The following is a 24,651-nucleotide window of genomic DNA, read 5'->3' as shown; positions in this document are numbered from 1 at the left end:
ATTCATTACCTTTAATATACAATACTAAAAAAAAGGGCAAAAGAATTTTTTTAAATATGTATGGTTGGAATTCGTTGAAAACATATAGATGAGACAATATACAAAATTTGAACAAGATTGAAGGTGATTTGGACTGGTTTGGTATCAAAATTCGTAGTTAAAATCGAGTTAAAAAGATTATTTTGTGCCACATGTATCAAACATGTATCACGTATGTATCTCATAGAGAGGTTTACATGGATATACATGTGATACATATATGATACACAAATATACACAGTGTGAAACACATATAATCATTTTTTATGTTCATCTTCTACTTCAAATTTTTAATCCAAACCACCTCAAAACTTTATCAAATCATCACTCCGTAAGACGTACTAAATCTATTCTAATAACACTAATTCAAAAATAGGAAAAATTTGACCTTCTTTTAGCTAGAAATAACTAATTAACAAATATTAATAATAGTTGGCTAATATTAATAATATTTTATGACTTGACTAATTTTTATAATAAGCTATTTGTAGATTAACTGATAGTTTTCCTTTATATACCATAAATACCTATTTTATTATAAACAATTAAAAATAGCTATAAAAAATAATATTTTAAAATGATCTAAGTTTATACTAAATAAGGCGTATACCTTTATAACAGGAGGTAAAATTTCCTTTATATAATTTGGAATGGCTCGAAATCATCAACAGTTGTACAGAAGCCCATATCGGCCCATCAAAGGCCCATTCATGTTCCGTATAAAATTTCGGGATTGAAATTCCTATTTTAACCTTCTTCGAAAGAAGTCGCTTAACGCATCTCGATGTGTACTCATTCTCCTTTGCTAAAATTCCATAAAAGCCACTAACCAACCCATGTATTTCCAAATCTAGACCCACTTCACGTTACGGAATTCTCAATTTCTCATGCCTTAACGCTTCTTTACCTACGCCCCTCCCGCACCCCCCACCCCCACCCTACCCTTAGCACGCCCCACGAAAAAAACTCCATTAATAAATCTACTAGACTAGTTAGGTTTTTTCCACTTCGGTTTTATTTTTCTTTTTCATCTATAGTTAGAATTGAACACAACTTTATCTATCTATCTTGTAGTTGTCCCTGTCTTCTTTCTTCCCTATTACCCTTTCGATTTTTTTAAGTTTGCCTTATACATATTTTTTGGACCTGGGACGTGCCCAATCGACCATTATTTCTTAGCATAAAAATCTGGTCACCACGCATTTATTATATCTTCCTTTATTTTCCCCTAGCACTGCAACAATTCCTTAGTCAAAAAACGAAATTGACACCCCCCCCCCCCACAAAAATTTCTAATCCCCCCATCTCCAAATCTGCACCCACTGCAAAAATTTCTTAGAAATTCTTGATCTCTGGTTTAAAGGTACATTACCTATCATCTCTTTCATACCTGTATTTTAGCTTAGACAATATTAGTGTTGATATACATACATATATGTAACATTTTTTTATTTGTGGGTTGCCATGGACCTATGTCTTCATACCCAAATACGACAAGCAACATGCACCAGTAAACCCTTAAGCACCAAAGCAAAAACCCACTTTCCATTGATTTAATTTTTATAATTGACTAATTACAAAGATTCCTAGGGCATGCACGATTGATACATACATTTGGGGTAGGTCAATTCAATTTGGTACTTTTTAATTTGGACCCACCTTTTCAATTTTGGTTACTAGGCTTTGTCATAGTACATTCTTGATCTGTGCAAACAATTCAATTTTGATACAGTTAGGGTTCTTATTGTCTTGCTGCTAAGTGATAATTAAGATAATATAGCATTTTGTAATTGTGTTTGATTTGTTAATTTGCAAGTTCAGACACATTGGTTTGAAGCTGCTGTCTTTGATTATTTGTAGTGATACCATTTTTCTGAAAGTGTTACAGTTTTCCTAGTAACTCTCCATCTTATCGTACAAAATTGACATGAAATTCTGGTCGTGTTTCAGTGAATGTCATTAGTTACAGTTGAAATTAGAATGAATTATGGTCTAACTTAAATTGTGTAGCAGTCCATTAAAGGTGGACTGCGAAGCGGATGCTGAGATGGACAGCTGAAGCTTTCCGTTGAAACAGTTGAATTATTAGTTTGTAGAGCGGGATTCGACATGGATTAGTACTTGAACCAGCAGAGATAGTTTACTGATTCGACTGATAGAATTGGGCATTATTTACTTTATATTTGTCTGTGCATTATTTTTTTTCCTAGTTTTGGTTTCAGAAATTTCTTCGCCTTGATAGCATCGCTATTAATATTGTTGTCTTCCCATCATCTTCATCCTGATAGCTTACATCCGTTGTTTGTTACTTTTTGGTTAGTCTAACTTACTAGAAAGTAAAATAGATAATTAAGAAGGAAAGTGAGGACTTCTGTCAGATAAAATATGCTGCATTTTCCCTCTCAAATCTTTCAGATATAAAAGATAATTCTCTCTTTTCATTCCTGATAGGTTTTTGGGATCCATTTTTTTCTATAAGTAATCAAAGATTTTATAAATGCTTGCACTAAGCCAGTGCGACAAAAACATAACTACAAAATGTGCAAATCCCCTATTGTGTCTAAAATTGGTTTTTGGAATTTGTTTTCTGGAAATAAGAAAGATAATATTTTAGAACATTACTCGTACTAATTTATGAAAAACTTTAAATTTGAAAATTTGCATATATTATACCTTCTTGTTACTTCCATTAAAGATAAAGCTATCTCCTTTCTTGAAGAAAATTATTATATTATGGCGTCTATGTGTGTTCGTGTGCGTGCATAATTTCCCCCTTTTAACTATAACTTTGCTGTTTTGAGTTTAAAATACCTGTAATAGGTCTACTGACCTGATTGTCTAAATGAAGTGCGATTATCTACTTAGATTCCTTACGGAGTTTCTAGTATATTCTCAAGTTTCCCAGCAAAATGCTTAGCTGTTTTTAAAAGATTTATTTTTTCTAAATTGTATTTGATCAGTAGGTCTATAAGTGCGAATAATATGACGGGAGCAGAATTAGTTGCAGATTTTGTAAAATACATTCAGCTACAGTACTAATTGTTAGAGGCAATATGATAAATACACACATTTTGTAAGGTAATAAAATTCTTCATGCAACCTAAAAGAAAAAGAGATGTTTGACACTAGCAAATACACTTGTGAAAGTTACCTTCTTATGTATTATTTCACCAAGGCTGGATCCATGAAAAGAAGGCTTGAATAAGCCCTTACTGAAAGTTGAATTGTATAATTGCTGAAATAGATTCAGTTGGTTGCCTATTTGCTAATTGTTTGTTAATTGCAAGTTTTGCAAGTTCAATGGATTTTTAACAGTTCAATTCAATCGGAAGAGTTAGTCTAAATCAGTTAAATGCCAACTCTGTGTGGCACGTGCTTTAAGATTTGAGTTCTAATGGATGAATTAATAGAGATTGTCTGGAAATATTCTGCCCGCTACTTCAAAAGATTGACATTGCTCCTGTATGCAACCAAGTTAAAAACTTGAAATAGGTGCATGTTTTAGTTTGTCATAAGTTCTTGTATTTGGCATTGAAAAAAGTAGTAACTTATATTTATACAGCTTATTGCTAAGAAAATAAACTGTATGCATGTAGTTTGCCTCAGAGGTTTGTAAATTTGTTTATTCTTAGTATTTTTGGATTACTTGTTCAAGGTACTGGTCAGAGTTTAGCATATAGTATAGAGGTTGAATTGATTACCAAAACCATACAACCATCGTATGGCAGTGAAGATTATTTTCTGCAATTATGGAAGTGCTCCCATGTTCCAATGTATGTTATGTCACGGAGTCTGATTGCCCTCAACAAGGCTCTGGAACTACTCTTATGTATGGTGGAAAATCAAACCACCTTGAACATGCAGAACAAGTTCAAGCCGGTGATGTGAAAGTCGATGACATAGTTCTTAATACGAAGGTGTGCCAGGAAGAGAAAGCAGATGGACATCAATGCAACGTCGAGGAATTACCAACTCCAGACGGGCTCCCTACTGGAGATGCATATTATGATTTTGGAGGAGATAACCAAATGCTGTCGAATGATTTCCATGATTCTGGAGATGACAATGTTGAGGAACATGACCATGTTACAAGACCTGGCCTGGCGTCTGAGCGCCTGCAGCCAGTTGTTGACAACATTGAAATTGGAGTCCCTAACACTAACCAGGTGGTGGGATCCTCTCCCTGCGAGTCCAAGTGGCTTGAAGAAGATGAACCTCTAGCTGTATGGGTCAAGGTAATTATTGGTATTTGGTCATTTTCTCTCAGTATATCTCTCTATAACCTTTTTGCTGAGCTTTTCCTATTTTGATAGAGACCTAGTTGGACCCGTTGATTCTTGTGTTTGCTTAAATGATCTTTAAAAGTAGATAGCAACGTAACATGTTCCTGCATGTTTTTGTTTGGCGAAGGAAGTGGTTCCAGGTGTGAGTTGTCAAACTGAACCCGATTTTCACTTTGGAAGTCTTAGACATGAGGCCAAGCCATTTAGCTGTATAGAATGAAAAACAATTTTCTTTTAAAAAAGAAAGTTCTGCACATCGATTAGCCAAGTTTAGTGAGTCTAGGACATATTCTCTTTTAATGCAACAGATTGAAAATGTTACATCAAGTTTCTATGGATTGATGAGATCATGAAGATACTTACCATTTTGGCTGATTAGATAGATTTCCTTTCTTTCCTTTTTTCATGTACTAAGAGGGATCTCTGAAATTACTGAAAAAGGATTTTTGTCATGGCACATTACTTCCTTTTCTTTCGGTGAAGTTGAGTAACTTTTGTCAATAACACACCAAGATGGTGTCAAAAGTATGTACATATATGTCTCTACCACAGTAATCTATCAAACTATCATAATTAAATATGCGAAAGGGGATCCTCTCTTTACATAGTAGATATAAATGAATCAAAAATAGAAGTAAAGAGTAATATCAAGGAACATATGAGATGAGGCAAAGTCGACTTGTAAAATTGATGTTGGACTTAATTGGTTGGTCGACTTGTAAAATTGATGTCTGTCCATCTTAAGTAGCAAATTTGTATTTCCTTTCTATGCTCTAAAGTACTGTAGAATAATTTCCGTGTACAATATGTTGCTCTTTGTAAATTATAATTTTATGGAAGCACATTCGCATTTTGCCTTTGTTTCCCAACTCCAATACCCTCCCCGACCCCACCTCCCTCTCCTCTTCCCTGCACCAAATGGAAAACAACCCCCTCCCCCCCCCCCCCCCCAAAAAAAAAAAAAAAGCAAATAAGAAAAAAGATTGGTTACTGATGATTCTCTATTGATTTTGCATATTCTGTAGTGGAGGGGCTTGTGGCAAGCAGGAATTAGATGTAAAAGAGCTGATTGGCCATTATCGACTCTCAAAGCTAAGCCTACACATGAGAGGAAAAAATATCTTGTGATATTCTTTCCTCGCACCAGAAATTATTCGTGGGCTGATGTGCTCCTTGTTCGCCCAATAAATGAATTTCCGCATCCCATTGCATATAAAACCCATAAAGTTGGGGTGAAAATGGTGAAAGACTTGACTCTTGCTCACCGTTTTATCATGCAAAGACTTGCTGTCAGCATACTGAATATTATTGATCAATTACGTGCGGAGGTTTGCATTTGAAGCTCATATAATATATAGAGATACACTGAGACACACACTCACGTTTGGCTCCTGCTTGTTTTTCACTTTGTTATTTCATCTTTTTAAGTTAACATTGTTACTTGACTCATGTAGGCTCTAGAAGAGACTGGTCGCAATGTGATGGTATGGAAGGAATTCGCAATGGAAGTTTCCCGCTGCAAGGATTATCCTGATCTGGGAAGGATGCTTTTGAAACTTAATGATGTAAAATCTCCCATCTTTGAAGCTACAGAAAGATGCATACGATCCCCCTTTTTTGTGTTTCCTTTTTCCAGCACTCTCCTTGTGGTTCATGACACTAAAATCTGGTTCCTGAACTGCATTTTTTTTTCTGACACTGCAGTGCCATTCTTTTGCGTTTTTGTTCTAAAATGATAATGTATCTTATGTGGATTCTTCTTCTTTGGATGTTAAAGAACCGTCATCTTTAACTGTCAATTTTGTTGAACCCTCTGTTGATCTTTAAGCTAAGTAGAATGACCACTTGCCAAAGGTTGTTGTGTCCAAGTAGGCCTTTGTGGCTGACAAAAACATCTACACTTTGGAATTTTGATGCTAGCCAAATTTGTTGACAAACTCTAACTTGGTTGAAATTTCTTTTCATTGGCTGACAGCTGACTTTTTGACCAATGAGTCGACACACGTGCTAACATGGCCAAAATGGGAATGCTTTTTTGGGCTTTCATGCGTCTTATCATGAAGATTTTTCCAAATGGATCCCTTGAGTTAATACTTTCTTTGATAAAGTATAGTAATGACTGCAATAATGTATGTTTGTCCGTGCTACGTCAAGTGGAGAGTAAAATGAGTTCAGTTTACCCAACATCCATGCAACAATGTATGTAGTCCAGAAAAGGATAGAAATGTACAATAAGGAAAAAGGCCAAAGCAAATAATTGTGATTCGTAGAGGACCAGGGTTTGACTCCTGATGGCTTCCACTGTACTTATTCTGGCTTGGCCTGGAATAATGCTTCTCTTACTCGGCCTGAAATAATGCTATTCTTTCTCAGCTTGGAATAATGCTAGTCTTGCTTCTGCCCGGATAACACAATCACTTTCTTCTGCAGATGATACTGCCGTCATATAAAAAAACATCTTCGATGGAGTCTTGGATTCAGGGCTGTCAGAATGCAAACAGTGCTGAAGCAATTGAAATGCTGAAGGAGGTAAATCCCTAAATGATGCTCATATATGCGCCCGTTGTGTTGTACATCTGTCCATTAAATTTTCATTGTTTGTTTTGCTATTCTTTTGTTGTCTTTTCCTTGAGTGAAAATTTCATTGCTTCTGGTAATAATGATTAATTAACTATTACATATGTGTACTTGACTTCTCATGATTGAGTTTTTGTTTGTTACATTGGAAGACTTTAGACTTTATTCTACACCACTGATGCAGTTATATGGATAGGTGCTGCTCTTTTGAGAGCTGATTGCTGCCTTGGAATGTGAAGTTTGCAAGAACTGAAGTATGATTGTTGTTGCCACATAAGAACATGCTTCATTGTCCTTGCTCTCTCCCCCCTCCCCCCCCCTCCAGAAAAAAAAAAAAAAAGAAAGAGAGAAAAGAAGCAGAAGCCAACTTCCCCTTGCCACTTTGGATAGGGGAAATGATGTATTTGTGTCAGTTACTGACTTGTACTTTCACCTCCTTTATGTGAACTCGTTAATCCTTGATTGTATTTGCTGCTTCACTGATAACAATTTCTACCTTAATAGCATTTTATGATATTAGTGGAAGCCTCATTTGGTTGAATGAATGCTGAACTAATCTTTTGAATTTTCTGATATTCATATCTTGACACAGACTGAACCTATTATCTTGTAATTCAGGAATTGACTGATTCTCTTCTTTGGAATGAGTTGAACTCGCTTCCAATTGAAGCATTATATCTTGATCTGAACTCTCAGTGGAAGAACTGCAGATCTGAGGTTATGAAATGGTTTTCAGTTTCACATCCTGTATCTGATAGTGTAGATGTTGAACAGCCGAATAATGGTAGCCCATTGGCGGTGGAGTTTCAGCAGAGCAGAAAGAGGCCCAAGCTTGAAGTTCGTCGTGCTGAGGCACATGCTTTGCCGCTGGAATTTCAAGAGTCACCTCAGGCTGTCACTGTTGGAATTGACACTAGTGTTCTTGGTGGCCATAGTGTATCCAACAATGTACTGTTGGATTCTGAACCTACAAAAGATGACATTTCTCTTGGAGAGGCTCCTCAAAGTGGTTCTCCCGGTAGTATGACAGATAGATGGGGAGAGATTATTGTTCAAGCAAACAATTCTGAGGTCATTCAGATGGAAGATGCGGAACTGACTCCTATAAATGGAGTTGTTACTAGTAATTCCTTTGATCACGGGAGTAAGAATCGCCAGTGCGTGGCTTTTATTGAAGCCAAAGGAAGACAATGTGTTAGATGGGCAAGTGATGGTGATGTTTACTGTTGTGTGCACTTGGCCTCTCGTTTTGCTAGTAGCTCCACTAAGGCGGAAGCATCGCCACATGCTGATACACCTATGTGTGGAGGGACCACTGTTCTTGGGACTAAATGTAAGCATCGTGCCTTGTGTGGCTCTTCTTTCTGTAAGAAACACAGGCCCCATGATGAGAAAGGATCAGGCTCCAGTTTGCCGGAGAGTAAACACAAGCGAAAGCATGAGGACAGTGTCCTTAGATTGGATACTTCAAGTTGCATAGATATTATTCTTGCTGGAGAAGTTGAAGCTCCGCTCCAAGTTGATCCCATCTCATTTCTTGGTGGATCATCTTGCAATAGAAACAACTTGATTGAGACTCCTCAGCATTTGCAGGCTAAGCCTAGTGGTTCGGAGATGCATTGCATTGGATTGTGGCCACATGGAAGTGAGCCTTGCCTAGAAGGTCCAAAACGATATTCATTATACTGTGAGAAGCATTTACCAAGCTGGCTTAAACGTGCGAGAAATGGCAAGAGTAGGATAATTTCAAAGGAAGTATTCTTAGAACTTCTGAAGGATTGCCACTCCAGGGATCAAAAGTTGCATTTACATCAAGCTTGTGAGATTTTCTATAGACTTTTAAAAAGTGTACTTTCTTTGAGAAACCCAGTCCCAAAAGAAGTGCAATTCCAATGGGCCATATCTGAAGCTTCTAAAGATGCAAAGGTTGGTGAATTCTTAATGAAGTTAGTTTGTACTGAAAAGGAGAGGCTGAAAAGTGCTTGGGGCTTTAGCTCTAATGAAAATGCACAAGCTTCCCCTCACATCGAAGAACCAAGTCCAATATTAAGGATTACAGATAATGACCAGGATCACAATGATATCATTAAGTGCAAAATTTGCTCAGAAATGTTTCCAGATGAGCATGTGCTTGGAACACACTGGATGGACAATCATAAAAAGGAAGCTCAATGGCTGTTCAGGGGTTATGCATGTGCTCTCTGCCTGGAATCTTTTACTAATAAGAAAGTTTTGGAAGCTCACATGCAGGAGAGGCATCATTCGCAGTTTGTTGAAAATTGCATGCTTTTCCAGTGTATTCCTTGTACTAGCAATTTTGGGAACTCAGAGGAGTTATGGTCCCACGTGCTCGCCACACATCCTGCCAGTTTTAGGTTGTCTCATACTGCTCAACAGCATTATTTTTCCGTAACTCAAGATTCGTCAGAGAAGCCTGATATTGGCAAGTCAGTGCCTTCACCGAATATTAATTTTGAGAACCAGTCTGGTTTCCGAAAATTCATCTGCAGATTTTGTGGCCTGAAATTTGATTTGTTACCTGATCTAGGCCGCCATCATCAGGCTGCTCACATGGGTCCTAATTCTGTTGGCTCTCATATCTCAAAGAGAGGCATCCGTTTCTATGCTTATAAACTAAAGTCAGGAAGACTTAGCCGTCCGAAATTCAAGAAGGGTCTCGGATCTGTAGCATATAGGATTAGGAACAGAAATGCTCAGAATATGAAGAGACGCATCTTGTCATCAAACTCCATGATTAGTGGAAAATCTATGATTCAACCTAGTGCAACCGAGACAGCTGGTCTAGGCAGACTGGCAGATCCCCACTGCCTGGATATTGCAAAGATACTGTTTGCTGAGATTAAGAGAACAAAGCCACGGCCAAGTAACTCAGACATCTTATCAATAGCTCGGATTACTTGCTGTAAAGTTAGCCTCCAAGCCTCACTAGAAGCAACCTATGGAATTTTGCCGGAGCGCATGTATCTCAAAGCAGCAAAATTGTGTAGTGAGCAGAATATCCTTGTAAGCTGGCACCAAGATGGTTTCATTTGCCCCAAAGGATGTACACCTGTTCGTGATCCTTGCATAGTATCCTCATTACTTCCCCTTCCTGGTCAAGTGAATAGAACCAGCAGTATTCGACCAAATTTCACTATTAGTGAGTGGACAATGGATGAGTGTCACTACGTCATTGATTCTCAACAGTTCAAGCATGAACCGTCCGACAAAACTATTCTCTTGTGTGATGACATAAGCTTTGAACAGGAATCAGTTCCGATAACTTGTGTGGTGGAAGAAAATCTTTTTGCCTCCCTCCACATTCTTGCTGATGGTTCCGATGGCCAAATTACCACGAGTTCTCTTCCTTGGGAGAGCTTTACTTATGTAACCAAATCGTTGATTGATCAATCCGTTGGTCTTGAAATAGGGGTAACTTCTTTTGACTTCTACTAGCCATGCAACTTCCATTTCATCCGGCCAAGCACCAGAACAAGTAGTTTTCATAATCTTAAGTTGTTGAATTCTCTCTCTCTCCTCTCTAAATTTAGTTTTTTCTATTTTATGGCAGAGTTACCAATTGGGGTGTTCTTGTCCAAATTCAGCATGCTCTTCTCAAACTTGTAATCATATTTATCTTTTTGATAATGACTACGAGGACGCAAAAGATATTTATGGGAAGCCTATGTGTGGAAGGTTCCCGTATGATGAGAGAGGTCGGATAATGTTGGAGGTAAAAGATACTTTCTTTTGATTAGTGTTGCATATTCTTACGACTTTGGTAGTTCGTTAGAGATTTTTGCTGATACTTACTCTAGGATGCCTTGTGTACTATCTTCTGCTCAATAACCTGGATTTGTCTGATAACTGTGTTGGCTGAGAGAGTGTAACTACAATCACCATACATGATGCTAGAAATTTTGTAGGATGTGCTTGATTCGATTAGCATATTTCTGCCTGATTGTCTAACTTTATTATCAGGAGGGCTACCTAGTCTATGAATGCAATCAATGGTGCTCTTGCAGTAAATCTTGCCAGAATCGGGTTTTGCAGAATGGATTGTGTGTGAAGCTAGAAATATACAAAACCGAGACAAAGGTAATGCTCTGAAATTATTAAGAGGTTAGTTTCTCTAGCTATTTACCATTTTGGCTCACAGGGATGGGCAGTCAGGGCAAGAGAAGCAATCCTTCGCGGTACATTTGTGTGTGAATATGTCGGAGAGGTACTTGATGAGCAGGAAGCAAATAAAAGACGCAATAGGTTGGCACACATTCTACTTGGTAAATTGCTTTGTTGCGTTTTATTGCACCTTATTTATGTCTGGCTTCTTCCTATTTGAGTAGTTATGGAAGAGAAGGTTGCGGGTACATCTTGGAGATAGATGCTCACGTCAATGATATGAGCAGACTGATTGAAGGGCAAGCGCCATATGTAATTGATGCTACTAACTATGGAAACGTTTCCCGTTACATCAACCACAGGTACTATTGCAACTCTCTTCTTGATTTGATTTAATTTCAATGTGGTTATAACTGTGTCAATTTGCATTATATTCGGACATCAGCTTCTATAATAGTGTAAAAGTAAAGGCAAAGACCAGGTTAGTTGCATTTTTGGCTAACTTGTTTAAGTAATGAAGAGAATAAAGCTTCAAGCTTGATTTATCAGCCCACGCATTTATTCACAGACAAAGGTTAACTGAACTATATCTTGATGATAAATACATCAAAATCAGTAAGCAGTTGCTAATGAAGTTCTTAGATTTGATGGAAAGTTAATCAGTGGCTTGAAAAATGTATTTTTGATGTAAGGTCGGCATGGATAGTGAGGCACAATGTTTTGAAATAGTCCTAGGATAGATGACGTTATGGCCTATGGGCATGAAGAAAACACTACGTTTCTTTATAATGTATATCTTTAGTAAGCTGTTTGTGATAATCTGATACAAAATGTGAAAATGTCGAGCTTGCCAACATAGATAAAATACTATCACATGGAGATACCCCTGTATATTTGCCCTTGAGTTTATCAAATAAGTCACACTTACCTAGCTTTTACTTGAGTTTTTGGAATTCTGTAATGTATCACATTTTTTAAGCATGCAAACATGTCTTTGATAAGGAATTCATCAATATGTGATGGGTGAAATCATTCTTATCAAAAAAGTAAATAAACTCTCCTTGCTAATGGTTGAGCTTGACCCGAGGTTAACTAGATCCTTGATTAAGCTCATTCCATGTTCTTTTTCCTCTTCTTCCCTCTGCTTTCGCTTACTTTGGTCCATTCTTTTTGTTGAGAAAATGGACCTTGGTCTAACTCACTCCAAAAACTAGCTCAAGTGGTGAGGTTGTCCAAGACCATATAAGAGGACTACATCCTAGTACACTTAACCAACGTGGGCCGGAGCTTGGATATTTGGAGTGATAAGTAACATATCATGATTCATGGGTGAACCAACTTTGAGAAGCGGCTCTGATACGAATGGTTTGAATATGGATCTTGGATCGAACTCGCCCCAAAAGCTAGCCCAAGTTGTGGGAATGTCCAAGACCATATGAGGAGATTACTACTCATGCACAAACCAATGTGGGATACTAATACTTAACAACTTTTTTGGATGAGATGGAATATCTCAACTCAAAGTTGCTTTATAATGCCAAGTGGCACTTAAAATGGTCAGTAAATTAAGCCAACAAATATATTTATTGCAATAAGACAATCAAATTTCAGTTACTAGTAAAAATTCTATTAAGTTCTACTCCAACTTGGCATAAAGAAAGGAGGTCTTCCTTTACCTAAAGCACTGTTAAGTGGTCTGCAAGAATACCATCACAATGAAGATACACTAACTAATTAACTGTGTGGTTGTCCTTTTATGTTCTGAATATTTGCTCGGCCAATATACTCTAGTGATCAGTTTGTTTGCTGCCACTGTGTACAATGCATAATTTCTGTTTTCAATTCCACTAAATTTGTTCTAAAACATTAGGTTATTGAGGTGATCATTGAGTGCTCCTACAACTCTCTCTCTTCTGCCTTTCTGTGCTCCCACCTGGGTATTGCTGAGAGAATTAAATATATATAACTGAAAATTATTTGATGATTGTGCCGAGTTTTTGTATCTGATTTGTGTTTCCTGCTGTTGGTGATGAGTTGGTGTGTGATTTTGTTTCACATTGCTTTCAGTTAATTTCTTACAAAGTTTTGGTTTCTTATTTGTTGCTACTTTAGTTGCTCGCCGAATCTCGTGAATTATCAAGTTCTTGTGGAAAGCATGGATTATCAGCTTGCACACGTTGGTTTTTATGCAAGTCGAGATGTATGTTCTCTCTCCTCTTTGGTAGATATTGGTCCAGTAACCATGCACAATTTTATGATCACTAAGATTTTGAAAAGATGAAGATCACTGTTCGTCCTTACGTTCTTTGTTGAACTGGAAAATTTGGGTACTTGAATTCATCTTGCTAAAACTTACCCGCACCTGGTGCTTACATCAAATCATGCAATTTAACCATAGGAATTGAAAATTAAGAAAGAATACATGCCAATTAACCATGATTAACTGGTAAGTGTGGGGTATGCACGACACGTGTCTTCCAATCATTGATTTGGTGTGAACAACGGGTGAGGGTAAGTTTTTACTCTTTACGGCTCTGATATGTTTTCCCCCCTCCTTCACTTTGCCTTTTGTGGCTCTGACTCATTGTGGCCCCTCGACTTCTTGAGCAGATACTTGCAGGTGAAGAACTGACCTATAATTACAGATACAAACTATTGCCTGGAGAAGGGTCTCCATGCCTGTGTGGATCTTCCAATTGCAGGGGACGTCTTTACTAAATCCTCTGATGCTTAACATGTTGTGCATTCAAAGCCTCATGCAATAAAAACTGTAGAGATTGGAATGCAGAGGCCTGGTGTGTTTCTTGCAGGAAGCGAAAAGTTTGTAAATGTCCTTAGGTTTCCTTAGGAAATATCAAATGGGTTTTCTATGACCTAGTTTGTCACACCCATCTGTGATGTAGTATTGAATTTTACTACCATAGGTTTTTGTAGCTTTTCCTATTTCATTTTTCTTCCTCTGTAGTAACTCCATTTTAATCAGAAATGTCGGTATGGTCAATTTCCACTCTGATAGTTGCAGCAGGTTATCTGATATGTATGGTTATGCGATGGTCTAGGAATTAATCATTTTATCCTTTTTGGACAGTTGAAAATTGGTAAATCCTAGGGTTATTATCATTATCACCATAAGGATAAACCCCTTCCCCCAAAGAACCCCTACAGTTAGGATGTTAAATCTCTACAAATTGCTGTTCAAAGAGGACAGTATATACTTTATGTGAAGGATGAGTACACTGTGGGAGTTGTTATTACTTGTATTTACAAAAGGGAAGAGGACAGTGAGATTAAAACTTCATTTCTGGCTTTGAGAATAAGAAGAAAGCAACGGACAGGCCATAACCTATTGCAACCAACATCGATTGTCCTGCAATAAAAAAACAGATGCACAAGCAATAGAATAAAAAGCTAAAACTAATACCCATACGAGAATCAAACAAAAAAATTATAAGACATTTAGGAAAATTACCAAATTCAACATGGTTTGCAAGTGAGGGATTATTAATGTCTGATTTTAGCAGTTGTAAAGACATGGAAAGAATAACTAGTCCACTTCCAAGCTTTTCCCTCACAACTCTTTCCCTCATATCGAACGACCAAAGTCCAGTTATTCCTTGATGAAAACGAACATCTTCAATGACAACTTTGAGGAATAAGATGATTCCCATCAAGAGTGCAATTTTGGCTGTTTTTGTGACTTTAGGGACTCCATTGACCATGTTGACAAGGCAAGCCATTGCATATAGAGGAAACCACAAATACCAATCTGAAACCAAGGAAAATCCCTCAAAAAAAAAAAAAACCTACTGATGAAACACTTGGGAATCTCAATAAGAGTAAGAGAAATAGCTAAAAGAAAATAGAACAGGATTACCAGGATCATTGAATTGGAAAGAGGCAGACAAAGCAAAAAGGAAGGCCATTAAAAGTGAAGGGCAGCTAGAAACTGAAATTCTTGTTGCTGCCATTTGCATATGAGGTTTTTGAGAAGATGATTCTGCTTCCATGTTTGGATCTATTGTTATTCACGTAAAGCATTGACTTTCCTTTTGCAGTTGTGGCTCTATCTAGCCCAATCCATCTAAGAGTAAATTCAGCAAAAGTTGTCCTACTCTTCATTAATAACAAAAACTTTATTTTATTATGTTATGAAGTTGACTAGGATTTTACATCTACTTTGTTTGTTTCTCTCTGTGTTCTGGAGTTTTTTTTTGTTTTTAATTTTCCTCATTTCTCTCAACAGTTTTACATGAATCACTAGTTAATGTAAGTTGGCCTCAGACTATGCTTTCTCTATTGACTTCCATGGCCTTAGAATAATTGACAAAGCTAACTGTCAATAAAGGATTATAAGGAACCTGCTCCTCTCTAATAATTCTCCAAGAAATGTTGATTATTCACTTTCACCAAATTTTTATGTTTTGACTTTCTTTCATCTATGTCTAGAACTGAAACTAATTGCACTACCTTTTCTTTAGAGAACAAAGAAACAAAAGCAGTTTTCCTTTTATTCTTGCGATAACAGGTAGTATACTATTTAATAATGGTGATATTGCTAAATTAAGTGGGCGTTTGGACATAAGAAATTGTAAAATTCCGAAAAAAAAAAAATTCAAGTGAAAATGGTATTTGAAAATTAGAGTTGTGTTTGAACATGAATATAACTTTGGATTAGCCAAGAATGGATGCAACTTGGACTCTTTTGCTAATTTAACGTTGTATTATTATCCCCCGCTTTTGCTATTTCAGTTTTTGGTAGAGATGGAATAGGCACCTTGTGGCCTAGGCAAATCTCATGTTGCAATGACTATTAAGAACTATGTTTATAATTAAAAGTCTTTATTTACCAAAAAAAAAAAAGAATATAACTTTGGGTTGTTTTTGAATTTTTGTGAGTGATTTGAGCGAAAATTTTGAAACACACCTTTTTGGAGTTTTTCAAATTTTCGAAAAATTCTAAAATTCATCTTCAAGTGAAAATTGAAAATTTTATAACGAAACACTGATTTCGAAAAAAGTGATTTTTTTTCGAAAACAAGTGAAAAAATTTCATGGCCATACGGGCTCAAAGTGTAATTTATATCCGGGAGAAATTCAAAAATAGCCAGATTTATAAGTGGTCATTCAAAAATAGCCACCGTTTCAAAAGTAATCGAAATTTAGCCACTTTTCATGTAAAGATAAATCTGAACGAAAGCACTGTTCAAAATCCGAAAAAATACTCCAGCATAATATACTAAAGTTTCAGTATAATATACCGGTCCAGCATAATATACTGGAGCCAGCAAAGTATACCGGTCCAACATAATATGCTGGAAGTTCATACACAGGTGCATCGAACTCCAGTATATTATGCTGGACCGGTCTCTGTTGCAGCAAAATAGTGGCTATTTTTCAATGACTTGACAAACGCTTACTAATTTTGAATGATCAGTCCGAAAACTGACTAGACTGTGCTATTTTAATTTTATATCCTCTTGCTAATTTAAACGCCAATATTTTGTTTAAAAATTAAATTCATTTTTCTTTGGTTATTTTACATGGTTTTTGAATACAATCAATTAGAAGATGAACATCTATTTATCGAAAAAAGATTTGGAATCTAAAATTGAAAACAAAGAAAGGCAATGTGATCTAGGGTATTTAAAAATAATTGGCTAATAAACTAAAGCTCTAAGCATATGTGTCCTCCGCCAACACAGGAATATCATCAGATTCTTAAACAAAGTCCATTCCCACGATGAAGGTGGGGTTAAGTAAGGCTGTTTTCAAGTGAGGCACACAGATTTTGTAAGATACCACACCCCACATGTAGCATACAAAAGAATTAGAGTTATAATTAGAATGATAGAAAATGCCAATAAATGGGGTCAATATTATATCAAAGTGATATATGCTTAGGCTTAGGTATGGACTTCTTTTTGGACACTGCTATTCATGATAACAACATGCCTGCTTCATTTTTCTCATTCTCTAACTACAATCATATTTTTGTAATAACAGTCTAGACTGAAATGTTGTATAAAGAACATATATTATAACATAATATAAAAAATCTACCCACATAGTCATCATCACTTTGCACATCCTATAATTGCACTTGCCCAACAAGCCATAGCGCATGTTCCTAAAGATAACATTGGTCCCCTTCCCCTATTCTCTTTTCATATTCCTTGGAAACAAAGTTTAAAAGCCCTATGCATTGCACCCTCTTTTACTATTGCGTTGTCCTATTGATTCGTGATCTCACTTTTTTTTTTTTTTTTTTTACTAACGGCTAAGATTTAAATATTTGAGTTGATAAGTAATTTTTTACTTTTTAAGGTAGTTGGGGGAATGAGTCAAAATAACTAGGGGTGCCAAAAGGGTCGAGTCAGATATGAGACGCGTCAAAATGGATAATGAAAAAACGGATAAATTATCTGACTCGATCCATATTTAATACGGATAAAAAAATTATTCATGGCTTCTTGAATATGATCATTTTTGGGAGAATTCCTAATCTCCCAAATTTGAGGAACCCACAATTTGAGGCTTTATAAATGTAAAAGTTAAACTCAATAGTTATTCATGGATTATCCATTTTCTAAATGAATAATATGGTTCTTATCCATATTTACCCCATTTTTAAAAAGTTCATTATTAAATTCACTAAATTTTTAGTGAATAATATTGGTTAACTATTTTCTTTTAACCATTTTTCCTCTCTGGCAGTAACGTATGCAATGAGTCTATAATCTATCCCAGTTAAGCGCCAAGTTGCTAGCCCCACTCCATTATGATAAACAACTAAGATTAAGCAGTAACTGATGTTAGTGGCAATAATATTTGTCGAGTAGTGAGTTTGTTGGCCAAACTCCAATCATGACAAAAGTCATCTTTATGTCAATTACTCCATACGTACAAATGATAATTAATTTTTACGGACTTTACTCTTTAGTAGTTAGTGGGTAGAGACAGAAAAGAGTTGGAAAAAGAAACCAAAACTATGGTTTTGATATTGTCAACTTTAAATACCTCTCTCTTGTTATGCTTAATGCTTACTAGTATTAAGTTCCCTCTTCCCTTGGTCAAAACTTACTCAATACCAATACAACTAATGCTATTTTCAACAAAGAAAGGGCACAAAACTAGAAATGGCAAGCTTTGCTTTACGTATACCCACATGCAGATTTCAATAGTCAAGAATCAAAGATGCTTTTAATAAAAGGAAAAATTAATGGTACCCCATATAAGTCCACTTCTTGGAGTTCCATCCATTAATTTCTTTCCTTTATCCCTACGGCAAAGTTGTGTACCATTTTCATTTTTCTCAACATCAAGATGCCCAAATTACCGCTCCACCCCCACCCCGCCACACAAAAACAATTGGAATTTTAGTTATATACACTTCTACTAATTGATTCTGTAATTTAACTAGATATAGTAGGTTGTTATATTATTTACGAGGTTTACTATATTAGGTTTAGTACGAAGTTATTTGTAGGTTGTGTCGGAGTCACGTTTAAATGATACCCTTTTAATTTATCGAAAAATACAGTGTTACTAGGTGAAATCATTTATTTTATGCACATATATTATATTATTGAATTTTTGTAGTTTTTTTTATGTATTGAATTTTTTATATTTTGACATTCCTTAATAAAAATCTTGATTTCAACAATCAACTTAATTAATAATGAAGAATTTTACACATATATAAAACTTAAATTCGATTAGGATTATTACATCTGGTCTTATAATATTACTTTTGGAGATGCTTCGTGGCTAATCAGGGGTGGCTCAAACATATGTGTGGTCTCCAAAGTTAATGTGAAGCCTAATTTTTTTTATAAAAATTATTTTTTATATTAATCGATTTCCTCTAATAATTTCTTTTCAATTGATAATATAGCCAACAAATTTAATCTATCTCGAGACATTGTCAATCTTAGGTAAGATTTTATCAATTATAATCTTGAAAACTTTTTTTCTTTGAGGCAACTGTTATAGCAAAATTCTATTTTTATACAAAAAGTGCTAAATATTATTTTTTTAATATATTATTTTTAAAAAATTAAACCCTCAAAATTTGGGGGGCTAAGGGAAAGTCTTACTTGGATCTACATTAGAGCCGGCCCTGAGGCTAATATTGTCATTTCGTTAACTTCAATGTACATGTTTTGTTTGAAAACGATAGTGATTTCCTTTTCTCAAAATTCCTATTCTTTTTATATTAATAATTTAAGGAGAATCAATCCTGCAAAGACCCAGAAAAGCAAACAGAGAAAATCTTTTTTTTTTTTCTAAAAAAAAAATGAGGAAGAAAAAACAAAAAAAGCAAAAGCAAGATTAGGACTTTGAGAAGACAACCCAAATGCATGCCTGTCTCGTTTGATCATTCAGTTGTAGAGAGACAAAGAGTGTCTCTTCTTAGTGTGTGTCTGTGTGAGAGAGAGGATAAAATTCTCAGACCCACAACTACGTACAGTGTCATTAAAACAGAAAAGAAAAAAAAGAAAAGCATCATCAGTGAGACAAAGCGATAAAGTTGCAAAACACAGCGCATAAGCCATCACTCTCGCTTTGTGTCGTGTTTTCTTTATATTTCATTTGGACCCCAATTCTTTTTTATTTAATTTAAAATTCCAAAATATATATAAACATATAGGAACTCATCATTCCACTCTGTTAAATCTTCTGTTTTAGTGGTTCCCTTGATGCTTGACATCAAAGCTACACTCAATCATTTTCAGTGGCTCTCTTGGACTCTTAAAATTGAAGATAGATATTGAGTTTCAAAAAATTCTCAGATATAGCTCTTCTGTTTGTAGGTGAGTGTTTGTTCTTTTCTTTAACAATTTCCTCGAGTTGGGTGTTTCAAGAATCCCTTTCTCCTGCTTTTTAAGAAGCTCTTGGGACTGGTGAGTTTCAAAAATTCTTTCTTTTTTGTAATTGTGTTTGTTTCTTGAGACCTATACTATTAAAGGTTTAATCTTTTGTTTGCTGTCCTCTTTCAGATTAATAAAGAAAGAAACTTTTTTTTCTTTATTGTTAAGTTTTGCAGTAGAATTGGTTTAGAAGGAGGAAAAATGAGGTCTTTTGATGTTTTGTCACAATCCTGATATTTTCATTCTTATAATCAAATAGTTTCTCAGTTCTGAGTTATCAACCTGATAACATATAGTGGACGTTGAAGCCATTGTTTAGTCTTTAGGTGTCCAGTCTTGTTGTCATTGGAAATGCCATTATAAGTGAATTAATTGTGCTTTGAGTTTTGCCAAGAATGGCTGAAATTAGAGTTAGAAAGGTAGAACAAGGCCAAACCAAAATTAGGAATGTTCCAATTGCTGTGACCCCAGAGGGTTTCTGGTGTTGTCCCTCTCCCAATGTTTTTCAGAAGAGCCTCAAAACACAGAATCCTTTAAACAAGCCCAAATCTCCTGTTCCTCCATCCCAAAACCCGGTTCACAAGAAACAAACTTCAGTAACTGAGAAAAGACCGGCTAGTGCAGCACCTAAGGCAGGTATTATTTCTGATGACAAAAGAGGTGTTAGTTCTGATACACCTGTCGTTAGTGCATCGGTGCCTGCAGAGAGAACGCCTCGTTCAAAGGTTGAAAATGTACCAAGGAAAGTATCGATTGAGTTTGGTGAACCGGGAACTAGTGATCTCAGGGTGATCTTGCTAGGAAAGCAGGGGTTCACTGTGAAGTTGAATGTTCACAAGAATATTCTGGTGGAAAATAGCAGTTATTTTGCTAATAAAATATCAGAACAGCAGCCGGTTTTTCCTTGCATTGAAATTGATGATTGTGAGGATGTTGAGATATATGTTGAAACCGTCGGCCTCATGTATTGCAAAGAATTTAAGCAGCGGCTGATCAAACAAAGTGTTTCTCGTGTTCTGCGTATTATCAAGGTAATTTGCAGATCTTGGGATGGACTTCCCTTTGTATATGTGTCTGAGTTTTTCCACTAGAACTGCTGCTTATATTTTAGAGTAACTGCTTAATGTTTTCTTTTGCTGAGAAAAAGTAACTGCCTAATGTTTTGTTGATGCAAGTAGTTAACTTAAATCAACAAGTCCCCACAAAGTTCCATTGTTTCATTTTGTAAATGTAAATCAAATATGCTATATTGCTGTATACCTGCCATATCTCTGTGCTTCCACATGTTTAGAGTGATCAACAAACTTATTGAAAGTTGCTTAAAGATGAAGGCATAAACTGTTTAAAAGCAATTTCTGATTTTCCTGGCTTGTTTCACTTCAAACTATGGCTGCGACTTGGAGTACATATTATTGGAAACATCAACTTAGCTCTCTGGTACTTACATTGCTGATCAGCATACTTCATATAGTGTAGATTTGATTATATTAGCTAGTAGATGATACTGGTAATCAGTTTAGGATGCTGATATCTAGAAACATGAGTGGAACAAAGTAGCATACTAAAAAGAAAGCTTCTAAATAATCTCTCGCTTTCTCGTACTATGTGCTCAAGCCGGTGAGAGAAATTTAGACTGCCCCAACGCTCTCACAACTCCATCTGATGCATGGTACTCTGCTACTGTTTACTGATGCAGGAAACAATTTTTTGTTTTTGTTGTTAAGTGTGACATGGTTGCAGATTACAGCCAGATAACACTAAAGAATTCAATATGAAAACCTCATTGAATTATATATTCAGGCTAAAAAATCAGTTTTTTTTGTCCGAAAACCTTTTTCTTGGGGAGGTGTTGGGAGTTGTGTCTTTAATGCAAGCATGGGGTTCTTGCTTGTATGTGTGGTTAAAAATTCAATGATTGCTTTAATAGGAAGTTCTAGTGTTAAAAACTCTTTTAAGCTCCCTCAGAAAGTTTGCACAGAGATGTCCAAGAGTTGGGAAATATGGTTGATTATCTTGCTGTATAATGTAATGTCAGATATTTGATTGAGGCGAAGTAGTTGTATAAACTAACATCAGACAGTTTGAGTTACACGTGTTACGATGATAGGCTATTTGATTACGGATAGGTATATACATATAACATTCAAATGTCAACTGCAATAGGCGTTTACTAAATGCTAGGCTATATCAGATACGATAGGAAGGTCTTACATAGTGTTAAAAACTCTTTTGAGTTTCCTCAGAATGCTCGCACAGATGTGGTGAGTTGGCCTATATGGTTGATATTTGTGTAGTATAAACTAACATACATTTGATTGAGGTGTAGTAGTTGTTGCATAAATAACATCGGATAATTTGAATGTATCCCTCAGGGGTTGGCCTGGTGGCAATTGACTTGAGCCTTGGAGTTTGCTCCCTTTCAAGGTCTCAAGTTCGAAACTCATTTCTGAGGGCCATTGGACTGGGTAAAATCTGAATTAACCATGGTACTTGCGGGAAACTCCTTGCCGAGGGCCTGTGCACCCCCGGGATTAGTCGGGGCTCTTAGAGACTTGGACACCCGGTGCAAATCAAAAACATCGGATAATTTGAATGTCTTGTCTTTCTGTGATAGGCTAATTGACTAAGAGGATAGGTATGTATGCTGTGACATTCAATTATCAACAGCAGTGGGGGTTCATCAAATGCTGCGCTATTAACTATAATATGATATTAGCATCATGAAAGGAATATTTTCTGCTCCTATTATCGCATTACTACTAATATTCTTGTTTTAAATGGAACGAAATCGAACCAATTCCTTACCCAGCGTTAGTGACCTTTTCGACATATTCTTACACAATCCTTGAAGCTTCAATATTTTAGTTTCTTGAATATTCCCTCTGAATTCGTAGACTCTCAATTTTATTTTACATGCAAATCATTCTTATATCTTCATTAATCATGGTAATTGGTTATTCCTATGAAGATTTATCTTCCGAAATAGTAAACAATTCCTAACTCAGAATTGCATTTTAGGTAGCAGAACAACTTGGATTTAAATCATGCATGCAGTCATGTTTAGAGTATTTGGAAGCAGTACCATGGGTTGGGGAAGAAGAAGAGGAGAAAGTTGTTTCATCAGTCCTACGGCTGCAGAGTGAGGGAATCGGAGTGACCCCTGTGTTAAAAAGGGTGTCATCTGATATTTCTAAGCCTCATAAGGACACTTTCTCTCACATCCTAGAACTGGTGCTCAAAAGTAATGAAGAGAGAGGTCGCCGTGAAATGAAATCCATAGTACTGAAGCTCCTCAGGGAGAATAACAGTCTTCCAAGTTCATCTAACTCAGTTGACAGTTATTATGAAATAATTTATGGCTCGTGTACAAGCTGCCTGAATTCAGTATTGAGTCTGTTCAAACAAGCAGCTGAACCTGAGTTTAGCAACAACTCCAGTGATTGCAGAGAACCAGTAGTGAAGCAGATGGTTCTAGAGGCGGATAACCTCTCGTGGATGCTTGAAATTTTAACCGACAGGCAAGCAGCAGATGAGTTTGCGGTAATGTGGGCTAGCCAGCAGGAGTTGGCTTCTCTGCATACAAAACTACCTATTGTGTCTCGCCACCACGTTAGCTGCATCACAGCAAGGCTTTTTGTAGGAATAGGAAGAGGGGAACTTCTGCCATCAAAGGACACGCGTAACCTATTGTTACAGACCTGGTTACAGCCATTGATCAATGACTACAGCTGGTTGCAGCACGGTTGCAGGTCATTTGACCGTAAGGTAGTGGAGGAAGGAATCGGCAGAACAATCCTAACACTACCTCTAGAGGAGCAGCAGAGCATTTTACTTTCTTGGTTAGGTAGTTTCCTCAAGTCTGGTGATAATTGTCCAAATCTTCAGAGAGCATTTGAAGTCTGGTGGCGTCGGACTTTTGTCAGACCATATGCAGAGTCAGGAAATACCCGCCAATTAGACCACTTGGTGACTCCAAAGGTGACAGAACATTAGAAGCTGATGTATTATGTACTGGTAACTGTTGAAGATCAGTGTTTTTGTTCTTATGCAATCAAGAAAGCATGAGGTTGTAAAATTCAATGGTGTAAAGTGTTTTAAGAACGGCTTCCTAAATGAAGGGATAAGCTGCTCAGTCGTATAAGGTCTAACTGATTCCAAGAATTCCTTTTGTGAATCATGTAAATCTTGGAATATCATTTCAATTGTCCAATTTGGTGTGTTAGTGATTTTGTAACAGGTATGTAATACAAGTTGGTTGTGTTAATTTATAGTTGGAATCAAATTTTCTGACAGGACCTTTCCTCTCTTCATAGAGTCCAAGAGTCCATGGCTAATGTAACATATTATTTTAGGGTTCATCTTTCAGGGTTCAGGTTTCTCTCTGACGGCCAAGTTGCTTGTTTTTTTTTTTTTTTTTTTTGTGTTATTTGATATGATAAGGTTACCAAAAAAGATTTGTCTTAATTTTGTCTTTTTGTTTTTTTTTTAACGCTCATTCAGATTTCTTGTTGACTTAATCAAAAAAGAAATTAAAAGCTCATGCAAAAATCAAAGTCCAGAGCCATTTGAACCCCTTTTTGCATGTTCCTGAATCCTGATCGTCATTATTTGGCTTCGTCCGATCCCAGATGTCTCATTTAGTTGTGCAGAAATCTGTTAGCATAATAAGGTTCAGTTAATAATTAACTATTTTACTCAGCCTTTACCATGCAATATGCTTTTCTAGTTTGGAAGAGCGAAAAGAAATAAAGGTAGTTCAT

At 36.3% G+C, this 24,651-nt stretch overlaps 3 protein-coding genes across 5 annotated transcripts; 2 read left to right on the top strand and 1 right to left on the bottom strand.

Annotated features, from left to right (window-relative positions):
• The first annotated feature begins 1,046 nt into the window (after window positions 1–1,046).
• Window positions 1,047–14,031, top strand: LOC104226332 (histone-lysine N-methyltransferase SUVR5). Of its 3 annotated transcripts, none has more exons than XM_009778301.2 (12): window positions 1,047–1,402; window positions 3,695–4,274; window positions 5,348–5,650; window positions 5,777–5,887; window positions 6,753–6,851; window positions 7,518–10,331; window positions 10,471–10,632; window positions 10,881–10,997; window positions 11,059–11,162; window positions 11,246–11,383; window positions 13,134–13,221; window positions 13,632–14,031. In XM_009778301.2, the coding sequence occupies exons 2-12, from the start codon at window positions 3,789–3,791 to the stop codon at window positions 13,737–13,739; spliced, it is 4,530 nt and encodes a 1,509-aa protein (XP_009776603.1). In that variant the 5' UTR covers window positions 1,047–1,402; window positions 3,695–3,788; the 3' UTR covers window positions 13,740–14,031. The 3 variants fall into 3 exon arrangements, with proteins under 3 accessions (XP_009776603.1, XP_009776605.1, XP_070023830.1); XM_009778303.2 differs by lacking the exon at window positions 1,047–1,402 and adding an exon at window positions 1,419–1,658; XM_070167729.1 differs by lacking the exon at window positions 1,047–1,402 and having other exon boundaries at window positions 1,673–4,274.
• Window positions 14,032–14,213: 182 nt separating this feature from the next.
• LOC104226333 (uncharacterized) lies at window positions 14,214–15,264 on the bottom strand. The gene is made up of 3 exons (XM_009778304.2): window positions 14,896–15,264; window positions 14,491–14,787; window positions 14,214–14,388 (listed from the first exon to the last, which is right to left on the bottom strand). The coding sequence occupies exons 1-3, from the start codon at window positions 15,026–15,028 to the stop codon at window positions 14,309–14,311; spliced, it is 510 nt and encodes a 169-aa protein (XP_009776606.1). The 5' UTR covers window positions 15,029–15,264; the 3' UTR covers window positions 14,214–14,308.
• Window positions 15,265–19,574: 4,310 nt separating this feature from the next.
• LOC104226334 (BTB/POZ domain-containing protein At3g50780) lies at window positions 19,575–24,181 on the top strand. The gene is made up of 2 exons (XM_009778305.2): window positions 19,575–20,922; window positions 22,910–24,181. The coding sequence occupies exons 1-2, from the start codon at window positions 20,287–20,289 to the stop codon at window positions 23,882–23,884; spliced, it is 1,611 nt and encodes a 536-aa protein (XP_009776607.1). The 5' UTR covers window positions 19,575–20,286; the 3' UTR covers window positions 23,885–24,181.
• Window positions 24,182–24,651: the final 470 nt, after the last annotated feature.

Source organism: Nicotiana sylvestris, chromosome 2 (assembly GCF_000393655.2).
Source record: "Nicotiana sylvestris chromosome 2, ASM39365v2, whole genome shotgun sequence".
Classification (NCBI taxonomy): Eukaryota; Viridiplantae; Streptophyta; class Magnoliopsida; order Solanales; family Solanaceae; genus Nicotiana; species Nicotiana sylvestris.
This window is presented reverse-complemented; position numbering and strand designations above follow the sequence as displayed.

Coding starts and splice junctions, on each gene's coding strand:
- LOC104226332 (XM_009778301.2), top strand. CDS start 3,789: ATGGAAGTGCTCCCATGTTCCAATGTATGTTATGTCACGGAGTCTGAT. Junction 11,163..11,245: donor GCAAATAAAAGACGCAATAG/GTTGGCACACAT, acceptor CTATTTGAGTAG/TTATGGAAGAGAAGGTTGCG. Junction 13,222..13,631: donor GTTTTTATGCAAGTCGAGAT/GTATGTTCTCTC, acceptor CTTCTTGAGCAG/ATACTTGCAGGTGAAGAACT.
- LOC104226333 (XM_009778304.2), bottom strand. CDS start 15,028: ATGGAAGCAGAATCATCTTCTCAAAAACCTCATATGCAAATGGCAGCA. Junction 14,788..14,895: donor TTTCCAATTCAATGATCCTG/GTAATCCTGTTC, acceptor CCTTGGTTTCAG/ATTGGTATTTGTGGTTTCCT. Junction 14,389..14,490: donor TGCAAACCATGTTGAATTTG/GTAATTTTCCTA, acceptor TTTTTATTGCAG/GACAATCGATGTTGGTTGCA.
- LOC104226334 (XM_009778305.2), top strand. CDS start 20,287: ATGGCTGAAATTAGAGTTAGAAAGGTAGAACAAGGCCAAACCAAAATT. Junction 20,923..22,909: donor GTGTTCTGCGTATTATCAAG/GTAATTTGCAGA, acceptor ATTGCATTTTAG/GTAGCAGAACAACTTGGATT.